The 24902-nt window shown below is 43.4% G+C and overlaps 1 protein-coding gene across 4 annotated transcripts in view; it reads right to left on the bottom strand.

The window, feature by feature from the left end:
* The window catches only part of ELMO1 (engulfment and cell motility 1), a 583367-nt gene that overhangs the window by 25881 nt on the left and 532584 nt on the right, over positions 1 to 24902 (bottom strand). For all 4 annotated transcript variants that reach the window (XM_069588027.1, XM_069588028.1, XM_069588030.1 and 1 more), the window contains exons 17-18: positions 15082 to 15245; positions 6925 to 7037 (exon numbers count right to left, since the gene is read on the bottom strand). In XM_069588027.1, coding sequence (XP_069444128.1) covers positions 6925 to 7037; positions 15082 to 15245 — 277 coding nt within the window. The remainder of the gene's footprint in view (positions 1 to 6924; positions 7038 to 15081; positions 15246 to 24902) is intronic.

Here is a 24902-nt window from a genome sequence, read left to right as displayed (position 1 = left end):
TTCCCAGGTAGCTCAGTGGTAAAGAATCTGCCTGCCAACATAGGAGACGTGGGTTTGATCCAGGGTTGTGAAGATTCCTGGAGAAGAAAATGGCAATCCACTCCAGTATTCTTGCCTGGAAAATTCCATGGACAGAGGATCCTGGCAGGCTATAGTCCATGCAGTTGCAAAAAAGTTGGACTTAACTGAGCATGCATGGGCACCAGAAACCCCTGGTGTGTATGCATTTATTTATATATTTATTTATTATTATTGGAGTATAATTTCTTCACAATGTTGCTTTAGTCTTTGCTATACAATCAAGTGAATCAACTATACATATATATACATCCCTTCCCTCTTGAATCTCCCTCCACCCCCACACCTCCCTGCTGCCCCGCTCCATCCCACCCCTCTAGGTTATCACGGACAACTGAGCTGAGTTTCCTGTGTTACACAGCAGTTCCCTTTAGCTATCTGTATTCCACATGGTAGTGCGTATATGTCAAAAAATTTTCCCAATTTGTCCCACCCTCTTCTTCTGCCCTGGAATCTCTGGACTTTTAAGACACCACTATCTTTTGGTTTTCCTTATACCTCTGACTACCTCTTCTCTTATCCCACAGAAGTTCCTCTTTCTCTCTCTACCACCAAAATGGTAGAGAGCAAAAGATCTGTGCATCATCAATGTGAGTGATGTTCTGCTCCTCCCATTAAATAAGAAGTCTTAGATGGATGACAGAATATTGGAAAAAGGGCTGAAGGGCTTGGGAAGGTTGTTCTGATTCATAGACAAATGGGTGGATGCTGAGCCAGTCTCTCCCTCAGGATAAAGGCTGGAGTCATTAGCTCTGGGAAGGTTTAGAGGCATCATAACTTGAGTGTCCGTCTTAAAGGCAGAGCAGCTATAAAGGAAGCAGAGAAGCTGGCTCCAGCCAGCATAGCACACTGACTTGTTGGGTGAGACAGTTCCAGCATTAGCCACTGGTGGCAGCTTGATTTGCAGTTTCTTTAATGGTAAGCAAAACATGTATCTTCTTTTCAAAACCCAGCATGATGTTACTAGTTCCCCAATCCCTTTGGGCAATGAATGAGTGGATTGTGTCACTGAAAGCAATTAGCAAGAAGCAGTGAGAACATTAGCAAAGATTGTTTACTAGCCTTTAAAGAGAAAGCAGGAGTTAATATGGAGGTCTTTCAGTCAATTACAAATGTTACTACATTAATAGCCATTTTTAATTCCCCAAACTGAAAAACTGAAAATATGGAGATAATTTTGTGCTTCACTTTTTTCCCTGTGTGTATGTATGTGTGTATGTGTGTGTGCGTGCGCATGTGTGTGTATTTGAAGGATCAGAGAGAAAGGCTGGTTTCAAAGCTCACAGCCTGATAAGGTCTCCAGGGCTGATTAAAGTTATTCCCAATGTCACATAGATCATTATGGAGCTAATCACCCCTGACAACTGTAATTCTTGCAGTAATATTTGATAGAAGTTTCTGCACCACTGCAAATACTCTGCACCTGCTTTATTTAATAGTAAGAAAAGAAATTTTGAGTTTTATTTAATTTTAATTAACTCAAATAGCCATAGGTAGCCATACGGAACAGTACAGTTCACTGCCTGTCTTCGTATCCAAACTGCAGAGAAGTGTAGAGTTGGCCAGCAGGTCTTTAGGGCAGATGGGCAAGCTGAATAATACCTACCATTGTTGAGCAGGAAATGTGGTTTGTAAAGTGAGGCACAGGCCACAGCAGGAACTGAGTCCTGACTGCCTCTATCATGGACTCAGGGACATCCTTGCTTTGTGTGCAAAGCCTACAGCTGGCAGCTGGCTGCTGGCCCAGGGGGCCCTAGGAATCCTGTGTTTGGGAGACAAGTGACCTTTACTAAGGCGAATTCTTATGGCACTTCCACTAAGATTTTGAGTCTTTCCTAGGTTAACCTACAATGTGCAATGTCTTCAGTGTGCTCAGGGGAAGGTCCGCTTCAAACCTTCCCATGTTACAAAAACATAAGCGATCCTACCGATGTTTTTAAAGGGAAATATTCTTGAGTTCAGTGAAGGAAGACAACAACCACAGATCCAGAACGAAGGCCATTCTGCCTTTCAAATCTTCCTCACTACACTGAACATTTTTCAGAATAGAGACTCCTGTTTTGATTCAGAATTCTGCCTCCCCGGAGACTCTCGTTTCACAGCAAAAGATAACTCCAGAGCCCTGAAGACATGTTCAAGATGTTTAGCTTAACTGATGCTTTGGGGTCCACAGACCTTAGTTACACACCTGGCCTTGACACATCAGCTATGGAGTCTTGGCCAAATTATAAAAATCGTTATGGACTCCTATGGTTCCTTTGTTAGATAACACTAAAAATTATATGAGTAAAACAGAGAGAGAGTACCTGTCATTCATCTTTCACAGAGCCAGCTCTCAAATGTCAGTACCTTGGTATCTTTCAGTTAACAGTAACCCCTCTCATCCACACTACTGGATGATTATCTGTTATTCTGAGCTATTGGAAAGTGACTTTTTTCCTGAGAATAATCTGGCTTTTATTCTTTTGACAACATACATTATATATATATTTGCCTTTTTTTTTGTAAAAATGTGTTATGATAAGGTTTAATGAAATATTAAAAGAAAGCTTAAGTCCAAGAGGAAGAAACAACCGGTGCCCCCGAATGGGCCGAATGTACCACTTGACTGTAGGTCTTTGGAGTGAAATGAAAGGGCAAGCAGGTACAGCAACTGTGGCTGAAGCGCAGGAGCATGCCAACTCCTCTGGGTGCTCGTTTTGTTCATCCCTGGGTTTCAAATTAGATTTGTCAAGTTAATGCTTAGAGAAGGGATGCTGGTCAACAAAATGGGCACTGTCTTCAAAGAGAAGTAGAAATTTCATACTATGATTTGTTGAAAATGACACTCCAATGTGTAGCCCTGGGCTCTAATCAAGACTATTCAATGGAAGTGATTCTGAAAGACCCTAATCTCTGAAAAGGAAAGAAAATAGGAGGCAGTTCCAAGCCTGTAGAGTCTCAAGAAGCAAATAATGGCTCGCATGTAGGCAGCTTCTGAGATTTCATCTTAACTCTCTTGAGAAGCCCAGGGAACACAGACGCAAGGCAAATATATCTTAAAGGACTGTGGACGAGAGGCTTTCACACTCCACAGTGAGTGAGGGACAGAGTGAAGCAGATACGTGACAGTCACTGCCAGTCCATGGCTTATGTTTAAAAAACCTATATTCTAGGGACTTCCTTGGTGGTCCAGTGGTTAAGACTTTGCTTTCCACTGCAGGTTCAATCCCTGGTCGAGGAGCTAAGATCCCACATGCCTCCTGGCCAAACAACCAAAACATAAAACAGAAACAATATTGTAACAAATTCAATACAGACTTTAAAAATAGTCCACATCCAAAAAAAATCTAAACATCAAGAAATAAGAATGTATATTCTGAGTAACTATAAATTAAAATACTAAATATCGTTAATGAATGTTTGACAATGTGCTGAGCACTGGACTAAGTGCTATGCATGCATGATTTTATTTAACTCTCGAAACAATTTGATGTAGAAACTGACATCCTCACTTGACAGATGGGAAAAAGAAGCACAGAGAGATTTATTAGGTTGCCCAGGGCTAACCAGCTAGCAGGCAGGGAGGCAGGACATGAACGCAGCATGGAGCATCTCCCATGATTTACTGCTTCTCAGTTCTTCTGTGGTCAAAATCCCCAGAAATCCACATTTGTATATATCTCTATTGGACTAACCAAGCAGCAGAGTTGCACATGAGGCAGACAGAATGATGGGCAAGTAGAAACTCAGGGACCTTCTAGCCAAACATGGCATGATAAAGGGCTCTACATCTGCGCCTCCCCTTTGCAGTTGTGTGGGACAGGAGGCTCTTTCCTACTTTCCCCTAGAAAGTTAATATGTAAATCCACTCATCTGTGTCTAACTCCCTGTCAGACAAGTTTAGAGGGAGTGTGGTCACGCACGGGCCCTTTGTACTTGCTCTTTAACCAGAGATATATTTCATGGGTGTCCCCGTCTCATATCTTACCTTTCTCAAAGGGACTTTGAGAAATAATTTTACTTCTCAAATAATTTTACACCTGCTGCTGCTGCTGCTGCTGCTGCTGCGTCACTTCAGTCGTGTCCGACTCTGTGCGACCCCATAGACAGCAGCCCACCAGGCTCCCCCGTCCCTCGGATTCTCCAGGCAAGAACACTGGAGTGGGTTGCCATTTCTTTCTCCAATGCAGGAAAGTGAAAAGTAAAAATGAAGTCTCTCAGTCGTGTCTGACTCTTAGCGACCCCATGGACTGCAGCCTACCAGGCTCCTCCATCCATGGGATTCTCCAGGCAAGAGCACTGGAATGGGGTGCCATTGTCTTCTCCATGTCCTCATTAATGTGTGTAAATCTGAATGGAATGTTTGGATGGGGTGATAGGAAACCAATTTCAGCACAGTCTGCTTTGAATCTCTATTTTTAAGCACACAAAGCTAGTCACCAGATTTTTTAAATCAATTTACCAAACCCTAAAAAGCCTTCCTTTCTGCACTCGGAAGGATGATTTTATACTAAACACAGATGGTCATGCTCCCTAGGGAGTTTAACTAATAAATTTATAGTCTAGATGCTAATCATTTTTTGTTCATTAGGTAATTCATTTTTAGAAAACTGAAAAAGTTGAACATTTGGAAATAACACTTTCTTAGCCAAAAAAACTGTATTTATGACATCTAGAAACAGAACTATTCTAATAGAATCTACTCATTTCAGCCTAGAAAAGGAAGTCTTGTGTTGGAGTAGACTGGAAGGCTAAATTGGCTTCTTTGAATTATCATTATATTCAGAAGAATTGTATCAATAGCTGGCTACGAATGGGGGCATTTGGTGGCATGGGTCTATTTGCTACCTTTCCCCTCCCCCACTTCTGTGCTCTCTCCCCAGTGTCAAGTAAATAAAAACTTTATAAATTACCTAATGTGGGCAATACACCCTGACTATTGATTTTGCCAAAGGCAAAGAGGCGATCCGGGCATATAACAGACAACCCAGCTAATGAAATAGCAGACCATCTGATCTTGTACTCCCACTTCAGGGATGAGAAACTGTGGACCTGAGAGGTCCTGTGTCCTGCCAAAAGACACTCAAGTGGTTCCTCACAGAGTTGAGAAGCCTAGAACCAAGCCTACTCGCCCCCAGCTAGCTCCTTGTTCTTTCCTACAGGGTCTTCCAGAATAAAAGAGCAACTACCTTCTACCCTCCTCGCCCTGCCCCCTTCTTTTTTAGCTGCTTTCTAAGAGATGCATTCACGACCAATTTTCTTCCTCACAGTAAATTCAGGAGACAAGCACTGTCATCCCCATTTCACGGGGGAGCTGCCCAAGGTCATGGAGCTGGACAGAGGAAGAGGCCGGACGGTGCTCACTCCATCTGGCTCCAGGGCTCCTGTTCTCCTCACTGTACCACACTCTTCCCTGGAGAAGCATCCACTCTGATGAAGGTGCCCAAATGCAGGGGATGCAGCAAAGAAGGAGCAGTGAGCCAGTCCTTCCATGGCTGAACGGAAGAGATAAGTGCCTTCCTCCTACTGTGAGCCTTTCTCAGTCCCAGCTGTAACTCAGCTCTTTCTTATTCTGCCCATTGTCCTCTCCTGAGGCCCAGCCTGAAGCTCACTGTCATCAGTGAGGGTTTCTTATTCCCTGGGAATGACCTGCATTTTCATTTGTCAAGGAAGTTCTGCCTTTGGACATTTCTTAATATGATTTTTAAGGGTTGCATTTGAAATACTTTGAATTTACTCAATATTCAGAACAAAGCCATTAAAAGTAAATGGCCAGGAGGATGGGCTCAGTATAAACATGTGAAGTGATGTATGTCATTAGTGGACGGGCGCTGTGTCTACGCAGGGCATCCATCAGGTTTCAAAAACATCTGCCAGGGTTTCTCCAGGGCCATAACTGATGTTTGTTCTTGGTACAGTTACTAATGCTTATTCTTTTTCCTGACTGTTCCCCAATCTCTTCACCTCTCCCTGAATCTTATATTTCAATTTTATTTTTTATTTGTTTCTAGGACAGTATGATACAAATACCTTGACTTTGCAATGAGCCATATGTCAAGAAAGCAATCAAAGGAGTTTATTCTTTCTGGCTAAGAAACAGCTGGACATGCTTCCCATCTACTGGAACTAGTTTAATGGCACCCATTTGGACTCAATATTTTGGGCTTAAAATTTATAGAGACAATTCAGAAATTTCTCTTGCAAGATTATGAAAACTGATTCTATCCCACCTCGGTTCACTGTTACTTATACTATGAATAAAATATTCTGACCTGGAAGAGAATCAGTAAGAGGATTTGAAACCAAGGGCCACCCATGCTGAAAATTCAAAGATCAAATCCAACAGTGGATGCTAGCGCTCCTGACAGCATAGTGAATCATTAAAAGTTAGGGCCATAGAGATGCTGGAGTTTAAATCCCTACTCTTCTGTGACTGGGCAAGTTACTTTGTAACCCACTGCTTTAGTTTCCCTCAGTGCCTTAGTTTATCTATCTGTAAACTGGGTGTAATCACAGTAGCTACTTCATAAGGTTACTGGGAAGATGACATGCATTAACATGGGTCAAGTGAGAGCCTGGCACATGGTAAACACTCGGTAATGATGGCTGTTGTGGGACCACTACTGGCAGACATGAGGCATGAAATGCTTCAGGTGACTCTTCAGTTCCATGGGTCTTCTGCTGACTTTAGATTTTGATTCCTCCTGAGTCTACATGGGAAATTAAAACTTACCTGGAATAAGTTACAGCAATTCTTGTTCTGAGTACAATGCTGCTTAGCCGACCCTGAAACCAACACCCTTACCCATGTGATTCCTTAGGGAGCAGGCCACTATTCTTCCTTGCTAGGTCTGGAAACAATACCTTGCCTCCGCCGGCAGTTGAGTTTCCTAAAGCAGGTCCCTTCTACGAGGCGGTTCAGGCGTTGTTGTTTGATCAGCTCCAAGATTTCTGGCTGAATCTTCTCCTTTAGTTCCCTGTGAAAGGATAAACACATATTCCACAACACACCTTGAGAATAGCACTTGGCTGAAAGGGCACCATGGCAGAGAGGGCAGGTGCATAAAAGCTCCATCTTTTCCTGAACATCCCCAGACCTCCTAGGTTGGTGCTTTAGAGAATCATTTATTAAGCATCAGTAAACAGGGTTATCTGTTGTGGTAACTGTATAGATTCTCTGACATTTACAGAATACCCACAAGAGCCCCAATCACTTCAGTGACGTTTTTCTAGACCGATGTCTCCAGAGACATTTTGTCTCTTGTTTTATAAAGTCACAGATACAAATTTATGCAAAAATTCACTTAGTTCTTCTGAGACAATGAATCTCTGGTCATATTCTACTCCTTACAGCAGATAGATAAACTCCTAGACTACATATGTGGTCTGACCAAACAGAAGTGTTGGACAACCATGCGGTGACTATTGTACAGCAAACAGTGTTGGGTGAAGCAAAGGACCACTTACAAAGGGGAATAACATATCATCCGAGATTTTAGCCCATAGAGATTGGGATAATGAGGGCATAAATTAAGGATTATTTGCATCTTGTCTCAAGCTAGTACAATGTAATTTTAGATGTACTATGCTGTAAAGATATAATAATGAGTACAGTGGGTTGTAACCCCCCCTTTTTTTTCAAGAGCAGAGATTTTTTTATCTTGTGAAATCTTAGTTAGTTATAAATTTCAGTATATTAAAGCTAGAGTCTTTCTAGTTGAGGATGTATAGAGAGACCTACAGTCTAGCCCTCAGAGCAGTGTTGAAAGCACTGACCCAAACTCAAAAGACCAGGATTTCCATCTAGGCTCTGCTCATGACTGGCATTTCATGTAGCTCCTCTAAGTCTCTCCTCATTCGTAAAATGGGAACAAGAATGTTTCCTTCCAAAGGGGACAGTGTGAGTATAAGTGAGCTGTAAGTGCTGGGCAGGAATGCCAAGTGTTTCTGGATTTGCTTAGATAATATTCTCGCCTTTCCTCAGGACAAACATTTCTTGTGCCCATAACACACTGTATTCAAGGCTCACATCTTTCGTAAGCTTCAGCCTTAACTCTGGGCTCCCTCTGGATCGTAGGCAATCTATCCTCACGTGGTATTCTGTTCCCAGGTATGAAAGGCCCTACACATTCAGTCAGTGTGTGCTATGAGCCAGGTAGTGTACTAGGCAAATGTAGCTCATTTAACACCCTTCTCTCCTCCCCACCAAAGAACCCCTGACTTTTGGGAACAGGTATTTAATTTCATCAGGCCCATCTCACAGATGGAGAAACAGCTTACAGAAGCGAAGCCCTGAATAGGAGTACACAATCAAGTGTATCTTGTGCAAACTGCATCTATTCACTCCTGAGAAAAAAATAGAGAATAGAAAGTGGTATGAAAGGGTCTGGCCATCTAACCAGGTATGCTAGTAAGCTGTCGATACATATTTGGACTTGCTGCTAAGTCGCTTCAGTCGTGTCCGAATCTGTGCGACCCCATAGACAGCAGCCCACCAGGCTCCCCTGTCCCTGGGATTCTCCAGGCAAGAACACTGGAGTGGGTTGCCATTGCCTTCTCCAATGCATGAAAGGGAAAAGTGAAAGTGAAGTCGCTCAGTCGTGTCTGACTATAGCGACCCCATAGACTGCAGCCCACCAGGCTCTTCCGTCCATGGGATTTTCCAGGCAAGAGTACTGGAGTGGGGTGCCATTGCCTTCTCCGTATTTGGACTTAAATGGCCTCAAATACCAGGGCACTTGATGCTGTTCCATCTGACCAGTTTTAAAGCTGAGTGTGGATATCTACCCCAATGGTACAGCTTGGTGCATTTGCTCTATGCGCATTTGCTTTTCTGATGTGGGTCTCACAGGGTCTCATCTCAGGCATTCCGATTACTAACATTACCTATTATCAGCGTTCAGTTTCTGTAGAATGGACTCAGAATTGCAGCTTTGATGAACCCTGCTCTGAATGGACAAGAAGGTGGGAGATAGCCAAGGTAGTCACACATGACAATGAATCACTGCTCCTGGCTTCAAGTTGGGGTAATGAGGTGGAGAAATCATGGGAGAGAGAAACTGGGAATTTCATCAATTCTTAGGTTAGAGATGCATCTTTAAAGGATAGTTTTCCTAGGCTAGAGTTAACTATTAAAATGGAGATGAAGATGCAGAGATGAGGACCAAAAGGAGGAATAACTGAAAGAACTTGATGATTTATGATTTTCAGTGTAAGAGCCAGATGTTGCCGTCATAGCACCTTCCGCTATGAACCATCTCTGGGGATGGACGGTCAGAATAAGTGGATCTGCTGCTACACAGGTTACCTTTTCTTGTTAATGACCCCAAGGACTCCGAAACATGTTAAAGCAATGAGGGAAATGGAATAGCTCTTTTCTTTTTTGTAAGTGATGTCCTCTTCCTTCCTGCAAATGGGCTCAGTAGCTGCAGACTTCATTCATATTAGGAAAACATATGTAATCCCTACATGGTGTTTCTGTGAATGAGATATGACCTCTGGGGGAATCCTGGTAATAACCATGGGCTGAAATTGGGCTTTGACATTCTCAGCTTGGGGTCAGTGAGGTCAAGGTCATGGGTTCACTAGCTCTGCTTTGATAAATATTCCTCTATTTCTAGCTAAAAGCTTTGTAAATAAATAAAAGGAGGAAGATTAAACAAGGTAGAATAAATGAGTGTGTGAAGAGCAGTTCAAAGTCTAGCACTGTCTCCAGAAGAGAATTCCAAGTCTAAGCCCAATGAGGCCAGTGACATACGCAGAGGACAGACAGCACCACTAGACTGGCGAGCCTCCTTCCTGGACCTGGTGCTCATTTAGAACAGAGGCTGCACTGAACACAGGCATTGGCTGTGAAAGCCATGAGCAAAGCTTGTGACCAGTCTTTAACAAGGATGTAGATTTGCAGGACAGGCAGTAGCCATATTTCTGGCTCTCCCTGCTTTTCCTTTTTCTTCCTCACCTACTTGTACTGGACACTCCAGGATAAGATGAGGTGTAAACGAATATATTCACAGTGTCGATCTTACCATTTCTATGTTGACAGTGAGACAACTTGCTAAATTCTGGTTATCGACTCATAATCAGAGTGACTATTTCTCAGAGTGTTTGTTAAGTGCAGGACATATACTAAGGGCTTTTCATGTATTACTTCACTAAGTCCTCTGAACAACTTAACAATGTAGACATTTTATCAATTTAGTTTTAGAAATGAGAAAAACAGGTTTAGAATGGGTGACAGAAGTTGACTGAGGAGCCACATTTGCAAGTGATGGCCTGGGAATCTGATCCCGGGTCTGTTAGCTCCCGGATCTGCGTTTTCCACATTTGCTACTCTGCTTCCGTGGTGTTTGTCCCTGCAGCTCCCCTCCCCCCAACATTATGGCAAATGATCTATTTGGGGACCTTTTAAACTTTTTATATCCATTAATTCAGATCAATTGTGCAGATGAACTTATCCTCCCCATAAAGTCACACGATGGAGAAAGGGATGGCAACCCACTCCAGTACTCTTGCCTGGAAAATCCCATGGACAGAGGAGCCTGGTAGGCTGCAGTCCATGGGGTCGCTAAGAGTTGGACATGACTGAGCGACTTCACTTTCACTTTTCCCTTTCATGCATTGGAGAAGGAAATGGCAACCCACTCCAGAGTTCTTGCCTGGAGAATCCCAGGGACAGGAGAGCCTGGTGGGCTGCCACCTATGGGGTTGCACAGAGTTGGACACGACTGAAACGACTTAGCAGCAGCAGCAGCAGCAGTAGCAAAGTCACACAAAGTAGAAAGTAACAAATACCTCCTTCTGAAATAATTAGCCAAGAGCTAAGAAAGAAAACAGAGCTTCTTCAACCCACTGAATACACAGTCTTCCAAAATATTTGTCCACCCAGAGCTTGCATTTTTCTTCTCAGGAAATATAAACATTTTATAAAAATGAGACGCACGCCTCGAGGGATCTTCGTGGCTCTGAGATTTGCCTGCATGCTGTGCGCAGCAGTCAGGCGAGGGGGAGGGGATGGTCAGCAGTGTTCTGCACCAGAGATCAACCATCCAGCCCAGCCACTGCCCAGTCTGCAAAATGAAAAGCTTGAACTGGATGACCTTAAAGTCACTTTTCAGTTCTAAAGTATGAATTCCTAAGCCCCAAGCTTGGGTTGTCTCCTATGTGCTCTCGTGACAACCCACCCTCTTGCACTTCCTCTCACCTGGCACAGTCCCTGATAATCCCTGCTAATCTCAGCTTTAAAGCCTGGCACAAGGACAGCCAAGTGTCTCTGGTTCTCTGCCTGTCCCAGCACCTCGGGACCTTGCAGGAAGGAGTTACTCAATACATACTTGTTAAGTGAATGAATGAATGAATGCAATCATACATGGTTCTCTGATCCCATGAGCCACTGTGGCAGCATTTAGACTTCATCCAACTACAGCAATGAGTTCCTGTCTAGCAGATCATTCCAACAGACAGAGCATCACTGGAGAAGCAGCTGGAGGCTGGTAGCCTCCTGCCTACTTCAGGGGCCAGGGTAGGGACCAGGCTGGTTCATGACCTCCCCCATGAAACAGCTCTGACAAGTTTTTATGACTTTACTAGAGCTCTGGTGGACCATGGTGTTTTCAGTCCCATGCCCAAGTGATGATGCCAATGTATATACCCACAGGAGATTTCTTTTGTATTTTCAGAGCTTCTCTCTATACAGGTATATAATAATAAATGTAAAGATAAGAGTTTCTTATAATAAAGGGAAAGCAAGGGAAATGAAACTTCAGAACGTCATTGCAGAGCCTTGAGACGTAAAGATATGAAGTCAAAGCAGGAGCAAAATGTTTGTACTTGACAAGCACTTAACAGTCTTATTTGGAACAAAGTCATGGTCAAACATTAATTTAGAATCACTTGGCCTTTTGGATTTAACTGAAGTGGTCCCTTAAGACTCTCTTTAGGCTTTAAGAATTGTTGTCAAAAGCATAATAAAATCTTCTTGTGTTCACACATCTGCTGAAACAAACATTATGAAATCCAGCATTTCAGTACTGTGGGTCCCAGGATGGGGCAAAGGGCCTCTGTCCCTCCTTGCAAGAGAGAAACTACATCAGGTATCACCTCACACCAATCAGAATGGCCATCAATGAAAATCTACAAATAATCAATGCTGGAGAGGGTGGAGGGAAAAAGGAACCCTCCTGTGTTGTTGGTAGGACTATAAATTGATACAGTCACTATGGAGAACAGTACGCTGCTGCTGCTAAGTTGCTTCAGTCGTGTCTGACTCTGTGCGACCCCATAGACGGCAGCCCACCAGGCTCCCCCGTCCCTGGGATTCTCCAGGCAAGAGTACTGGAGTGGGTTGCCATTGCCTTCTCCAGGAGAATAGTATGGAGGTTGCTTAAAAACTAAAAATAGAACTACCATAGCATCCTGTAGCCCCACTCCTAAGAATATGTGTGGAGAAAACTATAATTCAAAAAAACATATGCACCTCTATGTTCATAGCAGCACTATTTACAGTAGCCAAGACATGGAAACAACGTAAATGTCCATTGACAGAGCAGTGAACAAAGAAGATGTGGTACATAGACACAATGGAACACTGCTGCTGCTGCTGCTGCTGCTGCTGCTGCTGCTGCGTCGCTTCAGTCATGTCCGACTCTGTGCGATCCCACAGACGGCAGCCCACCAGGCTCCCTCATCCCGGGGATTCTCCAGGCAAGAACACTGGAGTGGGTTGCCATTTCCTTCTCCAATGGAATACTACTAAGTCATAAAAAAAGAATAAAATAATGCCACTTGCAGCATCATGGATGGGGCTAGAGATTATCATGCTAAGTGAAGCAAGTCAAACAGAGGAAGACAAATATCATTTAATATCACGTATATGTGGAATCTAAAAAAAAAATGAATGATATAAATGAACTTATACCCAAAACAGAAATAGACCCACAGACACAGACATGGCCACTTGTGGTTACCAAAGCAGATGAAGGGGATAAATTAGTAGTTTGGGATTAACATATACACACTGCTATGCATAAAACAGATAACCAGCAAGGACCCACTATATAGCCTAGGGAAATATGTTCAATATTTTGTAATAACCTATAAGGGAAAAAAATGTGAAAAAGTACCTATCTATCTATTACTTTGCTGTACACCTGAAACTAACATGACATTGCAAGTCAACTATGTTTCAATAACAAACTCTTTTAATTAAAAAAAAGAAATAAACTCCATCTCTGAGGAGTCAGCTCTTTATTCAAAGCTCTTTCTACTTGGTATTCAGGGGCTGTTATCTTCGTCTATTAATAGCTGATGACCAAAGCGAAACCCCAGCTCTGCCTCTTACGAGTGCTGCCTGCTGCTTGATGTGGATATGGCTTAGGTTTTACATAGATGTGAGCTGCCAAAGGGGCTTCCCAGGTGGCTCAATTTTAAAGAACCCGCCTGCCAACGCAGGAGATGTAGGAGATGTGGGTTTGATCCCTGGGTCAGGAAGATCCCCTGGAGGAGGAAATGGCAACCTACTGCAAATGACAACCTGCTCCAGTATTCTTGCTTGAGAAATTCCATAGACAGAGGAGCTTAGCAGTGTACAGTTCATGGGGTCCGAACTGTCGCATACAGCTAAGCGGCTAAGCATGCGTGAGCCGCCAAAGGCCCTGAGGAAGCATTTCCCTCCCCTGCTGCCTAACCTCATCCCCACAAAAGCCCACAGTTCTGCTCTGCAGCTTTTAATGATGCTTCTTAAGGCTTGAAAACAAACACAGAGTAGATGCTATAGCTTGGCTATGTTTTTTTCTGTGCACTTTTTAAAACTTCATCTTAGTCTTGCGCTTGGCAAAGCAGCTCTGGTAGGGGAAATGAAGAATTAGCTAAGGGATCTGTGGGCTGGAGTTCAAGTCCTGGATCCTACACTTGCCAACAAGGTCCTCTCCTCTCTAGACTATATTCTGGTCCTCAAGTAGAAATAAGACTTGCCTTCCTCACACAGGTGTGAGGACACGATACAGCATAAGGAACACGAGGAGGTACTTTGCAAATCGCCAAGCACTAAACATATCAGATATATTGGAGCAAGAAACAGAAAGCAGGGATAAAGAAAAGGAATCAGAGAAAGAGAAAGAGATGTTGAAGAGGTGCTTCATGACACCAAGGATGTAAGATGGTTTCATAGGAAAGTTCAGAAGAAGCCACATTTAGTCTTTCGAAGGAAGAATGAGAGTAAATGTCAAACACCTTTACTTCCCATCCTGTTTCCTATTTTCTTTCCTATGAAGTATAAGGTAACAAAACTGACCTAGTTCTAAGAAAAGGACACAGGAAGATAAACAGGTCAATACTAAGAAAAGATAAAGGAAACAACAGTCTAAAACAGTGTTCATGTTCAAGGTTTAGAACATCACAAAGATGGAGATGAAATTACAGAACCATTGCAAGTGCACCTGATGCAAAGTCCTGTGAAAAGGAGCCCCCTGATTCTTCACCTGAGGCCTCTGGGTTGATAGCTACAAGAGATGTTCTGCTGATAGCCACGTGAGATGCTCTGATGCGAAGCAGAGCCAATGGAGCAGGGAGACAGCGGGTCGCTCCCTTTCAAGCTCGCGCTCCCTCCCACTCATGACACTTCAATGTTCCTCTTGTTTTAATTATCACTAAGTCTCATTTTGGCTGGAGCAGAACATCTTGCCATTCAAGAGTGCCTACATAGAATATAGCTTTATGGACAAAACAAAAGAGATTGTCCCAAGTATTAGAAAAGTTTCCAGTCTTTTCAGCTACAAATCCTGAGAGGACTCATCAGTAACTGGGTCACTTCTTGGTTTAGATTCTCCTGCCAGCACCTCCTGTCTCCACCTCCCCGTAGCCCACCCCTGCCCAGCCTTTCTCAAGGAGTTGCTGAGACTTCAGGAACTGAGTAGAGATCTTTCATTGGCTTTCCATGCAACACAGCCCAGCTGGGTGATGGGCTTTCACTCTAGAAATGGTGCGTCAGAGCTGTTGAGAAGGCAGAGGTCAGAGGTAACTTACAAAATCGGGCGAGACTGGAAATCTTCCTGGTTCATCCTCTCAGACTGGCGGATTTTCAGGATTTCTGTGTAGCTCAGGTTCTGCAGTTTGCTCTTGAACTGGTCCAGGGAGCTAGGCTTGGTTGTAAGAGCTCTCATAACCTGTTCCTTCACCACCTGCATTACCTGTGAGATTGAAGGAAGACCATAATTTTCCTGGGGATTGACCTTACTCATTCAGAAAAATCTTTCACAGATTATGGTTCCCTAGCCCTTTCATTTGCACTTTTGGCCCTAACTTGGAGTGTGCTTTTCCAGAGAGTCAACTACTATGATATACAGCTTCCATTTCCTCCTATACTACTGGAATTGCAAGGAAAAGGTGGATTGACTAACTCTGAATTGGGAAGGGAGAGGGAGACTTAGGGTGGGAGGGTATATACCTATTCATTTGCTTGATATACTGTATGACTGTAGAGGATGCAAACTCAAGGAAAAAAGGAGTCTTAGCAACAGCCAGAAGTCTGCATAATCATTATTTTTTTCCAGGAGAAACTCTCTGAGACACAACTAACTGTGGAAGTTTGGTTGGCACTGGTTCAAGTGAATGTGAAATAATACCTACACCCGTCCCTCCTGGATTGCTTTCGCCATGTAGTTAAGGTCTGAGTGTTCATACAGATGATATATCCAGAAATGTGTATGTGGTATTGCCTCTCTGAGCCAGGCACTGAAAAGAGAGGTCTACTGAATTAGAACTGATGCATCCCATTGGAAGCCTCAAGAAAAAAAGAATATGGTAATTGGCTGCTTCAGGACAGGTCCAGGCCACAAGGAGACAATTAACCATTGCCTCTATTAATGCGGATTCATCTTCATCCAAATATCTAGAGCAGGAAAAGACCAGAAAACACACAGAGGTATCCAAGAGACTGTAACCTTGCTGCTTCTTTTTTTCAAATCCTCCATTACAGATGCTAACAACAATTGTTGCCTTTGATAACATACCTACTATGAGCCAGATACTACAAAAGGTACTTCATATGTATTCTTTATTTTAATCTACTCAAATTCAGGACATAGGTATCATCATTATTCCTATATGCAGAAACTGAAGCTTTGAAAACCTTAACTAGTCCAAAATTCTATAGATGATGGGTAGGTGGTTGAGCTGAGATTTGAACTTAGGGCTGACTGTAAATGCTGTATTTTACTGCCTTCATACCAACATTCTGGGGTCATCTGCAACTTAAAAATAAGAGTAGATCACCAGTGCACCTCAATTATGTGCTAGGTTCGGTGTCAGGCACTTTGCTGATCATCAACTCATTTAATCCTCTTTTCAATACAGTACAGTATATGTTTTTACTACTACTTTAAAGATAAGAAAATGGACTCAATATTGGGAAAAGAATCTGAAAAAGAATAGATATATGAATATGTATAATTAATCACTTTAATCACTTTTCTATACAGCTGAAACTAACACAACACTGTAAATCAACTATAATATAAAGTACAACATTTAAAAAATATATAAGAAAATGGTTACTGAGAAGGATTGAGAACTTCTCGAAGGTCACACATATCTAGTTGAGATCTAAGATACCTGTATGGTGAACAGAACATACACTGAGTGTTGAACAGCCCTGGGGTACCACCTATCCCATCATTACGAATGTGATCTCAGTATGCTCCTATGGCTTCTAAACAGTTAGTCATTCAAAAATTCAAGCACAGTAGATAGTAATTGCTCACTGATGGGAAATAAAAGAGTATTAGCTGCTTGTCGTGTCTGACTCTTTGCAACCCTATGGAATGTAGCCCGCCAGACTCTGCTATCTATGGGATTCTTCAGGCGAGAATGCTAGAGTGGGGTGCCATGCCCTCCTCTAGGGCTTCTTCCTGACCCAGGGATCAAACCCAGGTCTCCTGTGCTGCAGGCAGATTCTTTACCATCTGAGCTACCAGAGAATCCCACTCACTGACTAGTCCCACCAAAATGTCAATATTTCATGAAATGTTATTGAACACAAGTAACAGTTTTACAGGATGGAAAAGACTGTGGCAACCAGAACTTTCAAACTCGAGTGATGGCCAGGTGATGGGAAAAAAAATCTCACCATCTCAAGTAATATTAGGCAGCTGAAATGTCCTCTACACACTGGACAGCCAGTTGCACTGGCTGAGCTCTGTTTAATGGCATTGCCCCTCTCTGATGGTACAGGGTGCTTTCTCCAAGTGGATGTCTTTCATGTAGCTGTCCTATTACAAATAAGGACCTGTCCAGTGATCTGCTGGGGTCCAGAGGCTTTGAGAGGCAGAACAAGAAATGAATCCTTCTTGGTAGCAAAACCAAATGTGCCCTCAGAAAAACCAGAGCCTTGGGGGAAATAAGCCCACGAGTCCTCTTAGCTCAGGGATGTCTGATAGCTCACTCTTTAGCCATCTGCATGCACACTGCTTGCCCTGCCCTCGTGTAACCAGGAATCCCATGTTAACCACATTTTCCTTTAGTCAACTGAACATGGCTGAACCAAGGGTAAGATGAGTCATAGGTGGCCGGGAGACAAACAAGTCTGTCTATTTTCAAGTGCTTTCAACCTTTATTTTTCCTTATATGCTTCTAACCTTTAAGAATCCATGCCCACAGTAAGACTACCCACTACTAGGTGATCTATTTGCATTTTCATAGGGACTATCAGGCACGAAGTATTTTATCACAAGAAATAAATCTAATTGCAGGAATCTTGAGAAACTTCAGAAGAAAATGCGAAGGATGACAGATCTGTATCATTCACTACGGATCTGCTTTATCCAGTAGGCAACACTGTTCTCAGAGGACTGTGTGCCATGCTTGCCCTGTAAAGAGGCTGCTGGTGATACCTCTGATGTAAGACTCTTGAGAGTCCCTTGGACTGCAAGGAGATTCAACCAGTCCATTCTGAAGGAGATCGGTCCTAGGTGTTCTTTGGAAGGAATGATGCTAAAGCTGAAACTCCAGTACTTTGGCCACCTCATGTGAAGAGTTGACTCATTGGAAAAGACTCTGATGCTGGGAGGGATTGGGAGCAGGAGGAGAAGGGGACGACCAAGGATGAGATGGCTGGATGGCATCACTGACTTGATGGACATGAGTTTGGGTGAACTCCGGGAGTTGGTGATGGACAGGGAGGCCTGGTGTGCTGCAACTCATGGGGTCACAAAGAGTCGGACACGACCGAGCGACTGAACTGAACTGAACTGAAAGGCATGAAGGCAACTGTCCTCCAGGCCACTGACTCACGGGACTTTCTGGGGCCATGGCTGGATTACTCTCTGCAGTGTAATTCCATGGGTTTTTAGGGTTACCACAAGTCAGACTTTATTTTAAAAAATATTTTTATTTATGTATCGGGCTGTGCTGGGTCTTACTTGTGGCATGCAGGATTTTTATCTGTGGCATGTGGAATCTAATTCTCTGATCAGGAATCTCTGACTTAGCCCCTGTGCATTAGGAGTGCAGTTTTAGCCAATGGACCACCAGGGATGTCCCAATCAGACTGTATTGATAGACACTTTTAACAAAAATTTGCTTGAGAAGCATCATTTGTGAAATCAACATAACAAACACTGCTGAGTGCTCATGGCAAACAGATGGAAACAGTGACGGACTTTATTTTTTTGGGCTCCAAAGTCATTGCAGATGGTGACTGCAGCCATGAAATTAAAAGACGCTTACTCCTTGGAAGGAAAGTTATGACCAACCTAGATAGCATATTCAAAAGCAGAGACATTTCTTTGCGAACAAAGGTCCGTCTAGTCAAGGCTATGGTTTTTCCAGTAGTCGTGTATGGATGTGAGAGTTGGATTGTGAAGAAAGCTAAGTGCCGAAGAATTGATGCTTTTGAACTGTGGTGTTGGAGAAGACTTTTGAGAGTCCCTTGGGCTGCAAGGAGATCTAACCAGTCCATCCTAAAGGAGATCAGTCCTGGGTATTCATTGAAAGGACTGATGCTGAAGCTGAAACTCCAATACTTTGGCCACCTCATGCGAAGAGCTGACTCATTTGAAAAGATGCTGATGCTGGGAAAGATTGAGGGCAGGTGGAAAAGGGGACAACAGATTATGAGATGGTTGGATGGGATCACCGACTCAATAGGCATGAGTTTGAGTAAACTCCAGGAGTTGGTGATGGACAGGGAGGCCTGGTGTGCTGCAGTTCATGGGGTTGCAGAGTTGGATGTGACTGAGTGACTGAACTGAACTGAACTGAAGGCATGGTCTTAGCCTTGTGTGAACTAAGGGTCTAATAAGAGAACCAGGATGAGCAAAGATTATGACAGTTGAAATGTGGATGTGACAGAGCAGACGGATGGATAAACATTGTTGGCAGATGGGAAGGTATTTCAAAGAAGAGGATGTCACATGAATTTAGAATAAAGTATGCATATTCAGTGATGTTGAAATAGGTAAATAACATGGAAACTACCACATCTTAACTGCTTGAAACCTGGGCTGTGTCTGAATTGGAACCAGTTACATAAACATTGTTTCATGCCCCCAGTGTAACGGAAGAGAGGAAAATTTCCAGTTGACCTTCCACCTGATCTGCTTCTTTTTTTACTCAGGCAAAATGCTAAATTTGGAATGCTTTACAAATTTTGAAATTGTGACCATCTCATATCTTGCAGTATAAATGGTGGCTAAATATGGTCAAGGCTGAATTATAACACTTTGTAGTTTCATGTGAGGGGCACTGCAGGAGCTGCCCCTTTCCTCATTTAGAGAAACTCAGAGTTGAGCCAAGGTTGTAATTGTCATCTCCTAATGTCATTTGACCTTCTAGCGGGAGGTATGACATGTAAGAGAGACAAAGATATAGCAACTAGAACACCAAAAACGAAGAGGTTTTAAAATAGAATTAGGTTAACGCTGGGGGAGTCTTAACAGCTCTCTCCACTTTCCTCATTTTATAGATGAGAAAACACAGGCTCAGAGGGCCAGGTGATTCTCTTATTTCATGAGTTTCTTAAGGAGCTGTCAGAGATGACAGTCCCTAGACTACGTGTGACTAGACACAATGATAATGCTAGTAAGAGGGCATGTAGCATGAACTGACCAATCAGCATCCTTCCCAGACTTTTCTGACTCGACTTGAGGCAGAATTGCTCTTTTCGCCTCACATTGAGAACTGTGAGAATGTCCCTTAACATATGGCAGAGTGGAAGATAATGAGCCTGATGCCAGTAGAATCAGACACAAGAAAGTTAGAAGCGTGTGCACGTGTGTGTGGGGGTGGAGAGACAGAGAAAGAGAGAGACAAGGAATGTGTTAATAATGGTGATGCCATGTGCATGTGCTAAGTCACTTCAGTTGTGTCTGACCCTTTGGACTGTAGCCTGCCAGGCTCCTCTGTCCATGGGGTTTTCCAGGCAAGAATACTGGAGTGGGTTGCCATGTCCTCCTCTAGGGGATCCTCCTGACCCAGGGATCGAACTTGCATCTCCTGCATTGCAGGCAGATTCTTCACCACTGAGCCACTGGGGAAGCCCGATGATGAAGCCATGCTGCTGCTGCTAAGTCGCTCCAGTCGTGTCTGACTCTGTGCAACCCCACAGACAGCAGCCCACCCGGCTCCCCCATCCCTGGGATTCTCCAGGCAAGAACACTGGAGTGGGTTGCCATTTCCCTCTCCAATGCATGAAAGTGAAAAGTGAAAGTGAAGACGCTCAGTCGTGTCCGACTCTTTGCAACCCCATGGAGTGCAGCCCACCAGGCTCCTCTGTCCATGCGATTTTCCAGGCAAGAGTACTGGAGTGGGGTGCCATCGTCTTCTCCAACCACAAAGTCAGTTCAACCCTGGTATTTGCTGGTTTGATTACATAAGCCTTTTTTCTGGAAATGGTTTGAATGGGATTCTTGTCACTTTCAACCAAAGATCTCAATGAACATAAGCAATGAAGTATGCAGGAATACCAATTTAAGAGGCTGACATTGCCCAGATTGGAGGAAAAATAGGAAAAGGGCACTGGGTAGGAACAATAAAGCTATTTTGAAAACAAATAAGTTAAAATCATCTTCATTTATATGCTCATGGTTGTACCTTTGCATGGAAATGATAATCCCTTATGCAAGTATGGGAAACTCTTCAGCTTCTACTTATACTCTGCACTTAAAATCCACTGTTAGAATTCCATTTCTTTTGCTTAAGACTTTGATCCCTGCTAGATGTAAGCATCCATAAGTGGAACAATCCTTTAAATCCCCAACAATCATTTACACTTCAGTTTGAAGAAAATATAGCCCTTTTCTTAGGAGTAGGTTGATAAGCGTGAAGAGGTCTGGATGGCACTGGCCCCAGGAAAAGGGAAGCAAGCGGTAGGTATACAGGATAAAACAGCAGCCAGATACTGGTTTTGCCTACCTCACACTTTTTTGGCATTGGCCACTGTTCTATGACCAAGAGCAGTGACCTGAGCGACAGATGTCATTGTTTCCTTAAGAAGTGGCAAAATAGTCAGAGGGGTCAACTAGCCTTCTATTCCTTTGCAGCATACCTTCTACAAGAACTAGAATTAATGATGTGAAGTCTCTGTTAATGCTTTATGTGTGCAATTTAAATCAGGATACTCACAACCACCATCTTTAACCCCATCCTCTTTGGAAAACCTTTAATCATTTTCTGAAAAACCCACAGTGGTGTTGCAGAGGCATGAGCAAATCAATGAACTTAAAACTTCTAATTACAACATGTGCTTTGCCACAGACATCAAAGAAAACATACTCTTAGAATTTGCATTTGGTATTGACTGATTATTCAGTCAAGGTCTGAACCGTGCCTGTGGTCTGAAGCGTGTGTTTCTGGAGTCTTCCCAGCACACGCTGACTATAGTAACATCATATGTTACAAAAGAAGTGGGGGTCCCACAAGACACTTGTACTTTAAATGGAGAAACCTTTTAGCTCCTTGGCAGAGTGGGTTAAAGGTGTAAATGCTGGGTATCCCTGAACAGAATCAAGCATGCTGGCAGTCTAATGGTGCTCTGGTTTCATTGTTGTTAACTGCAATGAGCTTCTGATCCATGGAGCCTCTGTGCCCTCCTGGTCTCATCAGCTCTTTGACCCTGACACACCAGTTACATCTTTATCCAGCATCTTTCATCCATTCATTCAACAACTGTTTCTGAGCATCTACAATGTAAAAGGCCCTAAGACTGAATGTGCTTGTGTGGAATGAGCTCCTGGCCTGGGAAAGGGAAAGATTTGCAACTCCATCTGCATCTTCCAAGAGAAGAAGTGATGTCATAGTGGCGAATGGGCAAGATATTCATCCCTCAAATATTTCCTGAGCCCCTCTCAAGTGCCAGAGGGCTGAGGGTGCAGAATGGGGACTTTGGTTGGGATTTAAGGAGAGGCCAGATATGGACATGAGGAGGAGCAGGGAAGAAGCCGGTCTCAGTGGAAGAAATGGCATGAGGCAAGCTCAGAGAGAGGAGAGAACAGCTCTGGGTGGAGAAGAGTGGCTGGTGGTTTCATTTAATTGGAGAAATGAGGTGGAGCTGAGAGGGAAGGCTGGGAAGACGGTAGGTGGCTTTACTGACTAAGATGAAAAATGTGGATTGTTTTTTCTATTACTAATGAAAAATCATCAGAGGATTTTGGGTGGTGTGATGGAATTCAGTAATGTATATTGGGACACAAACAAAGGTATCTTTCTTCCTGGGCCAGCTGGGGAAAGGAGGGATGTCAGCAAAGTCTACACGGTTGAGACAAGACTGTTGCTGGGACTTGAAGGATGAATGGGAGTTACGATGTAATGGAAAAGGAAAATGTCCCTCCAGGAAGAGGGACTGGCAAGAGCAAAGGCAGGAGGTAGGCCGTGCATGACTCAGGTATTAGAGAAAATATGCTTTTGGAGTTCACGTTAGTAGTTTTCAGCCAATGGATGGGTACTGGTTGCAGGGCAGCTACACAGCCTTTAGAGCTCAACACACACAATTTCGAAACCAGGCTGCCAACTTCCTCAAGACACTCAATTCCTCCCAGACTCATTTCTGTCATCTGTAAACTGGGAGAATGAATCATTTTAGATTCATCAGAGTGCTAGTGATAAAGAATCCTCCTGCTGATGCAGGAGATGCAAGAGGTGCGTGTTCAATCCCTGAGTTGGGAAGATCTCCTGAAGTAGGAAATGGCAGCCCACTCCAGTATTCTTGCCAGGAGAATCCCATGGACAGAGCAGCCTGGCAGGCTACAGTTCATGGGTCTGCAAAGAGTCAGATACAACTCAGCAATGAAGTGCACACACACACATACACACACTGTTTATTGTTAATGAGGTAAAGCCTAAAACTGCATGGTATATTGTAGATAGTTAGCAAACACTAGTTCCCCTTCTCAAGCTTTAGTTTGCTCACTGTGAAGTGGACATATTAGTAGAGTCCACAGGGTTGTTGTAAAATCTAAAGATATTATGTGCAAAGCATCTGACACTGAATGGAACATACTAGATTTATGACAAATTTGAGACCCCTTACCTTCTGAGAATGAAATTATGTCAGAGGTTCCTCCTATAAAAATATTCCCAGACCACATCTGTATTACCTGGCAACTTGCTAGAAATTCAGCTTCTTAGGCCCACCCCAGGCCCATGGAATCAGAAACTTTAGGGTTGGGCCCAGGAATCAGTGTTTTAATAGCTGCTCTAGGTGATTCTGATGCACCTTCAAGTGTGAGAACCTCTGATCTCAGCAGATGTCCAGCACCACTTCTGAGCCTTTAGTGTGGCCTCTATAGAGATTCTTGTCATATGCCTATAAAGCAATGAAGTTAATGAAGTTAATGACTAGTGTACCTGTAACCCCATCTAGATTGTAAATCCCTGGAAAGCAGGCGCTGTTTCTTGTTTGTATTGTGGCCCATGGTACATAACAAGTATCTTCCAGACTGTAATGACCGATAGGCTCAATACTAAAGATTCTCAGGCCTCTACTGTTCATCTATAGAATTAAACAAATGCAACCTTAACAGAACTCTAAGGCTGCTAACACACCTCTCAGAGAGCACTTTTCCACAGCCTAAGGAATAACATCTGTGGCTTTGAGATGGTGTCTTAGGGTTCCAGAGGTCGTTCTGGGCTTTCTTCCAGAGGTGAGCTGGAAGGGGCTGATCTGAAGTTGAGTGAGGGGTTTTGGAAGAAGCCACGGCAGTATACCACTCAAAGGGATGCTTACAAACATACAATTACCCAACCAGTGGTGCCCGTTAAATGGATTTATCTCCATGATGAAGAGAAAAGGCTGTCTTAGAGAAGACAGATGCCAATGCGGCCCAGCTTTAAAATGACTCATGAGGGAGAGTTCTCATTGCTGGGTTTAGGACTGGAACCATTTTTCTTCCCAGAAATGTTCTTTACATAAAACAACAGAAGGCTCAGAAAACTTGAGGGATTCTACCTGGAGAGGAGTCTGGGGGAAGGGAGACCCCAGATACCCATGTATAAGCAGGATACTTTTCTGGAGATTGGGACTCACTCCAAGGTTAGAATGTGGGGAGAAGTGGCCTTGCCTAGAAAAAGTTCAGGAAGTTAGGGTAAAAACTGGTGACTTACCTGGCAGGGACAGTTACTGAACCAGATGTAGGCTGTCAACTGACCTCCATCCTTTAGAGGTCTTTAAACTTAGGATAGCTTCTGGAAACTAGAGATGATTTCACTTTATAGTTCTGCCATAGGTAGGGAACGGACTGCCTGAGTCAGTTCAAGCAAACAAGAGTTTCTGCTGAGTACTATCAAGTGTATTGGCATGCTGCAGCCAATGGGGTTGCAAAGAGTCAGATATGACTTAGCGACTGAACAACAAC

Source organism: Ovis canadensis, chromosome 4 (genome assembly GCF_042477335.2).
Source record: "Ovis canadensis isolate MfBH-ARS-UI-01 breed Bighorn chromosome 4, ARS-UI_OviCan_v2, whole genome shotgun sequence".
NCBI lineage: Eukaryota > Metazoa > Chordata > Mammalia > Artiodactyla > Bovidae > Ovis > Ovis canadensis.
The sequence above is the reverse complement of the archived record's forward strand: the minus strand, read 5'-3'. Positions and strand labels throughout refer to the sequence as shown.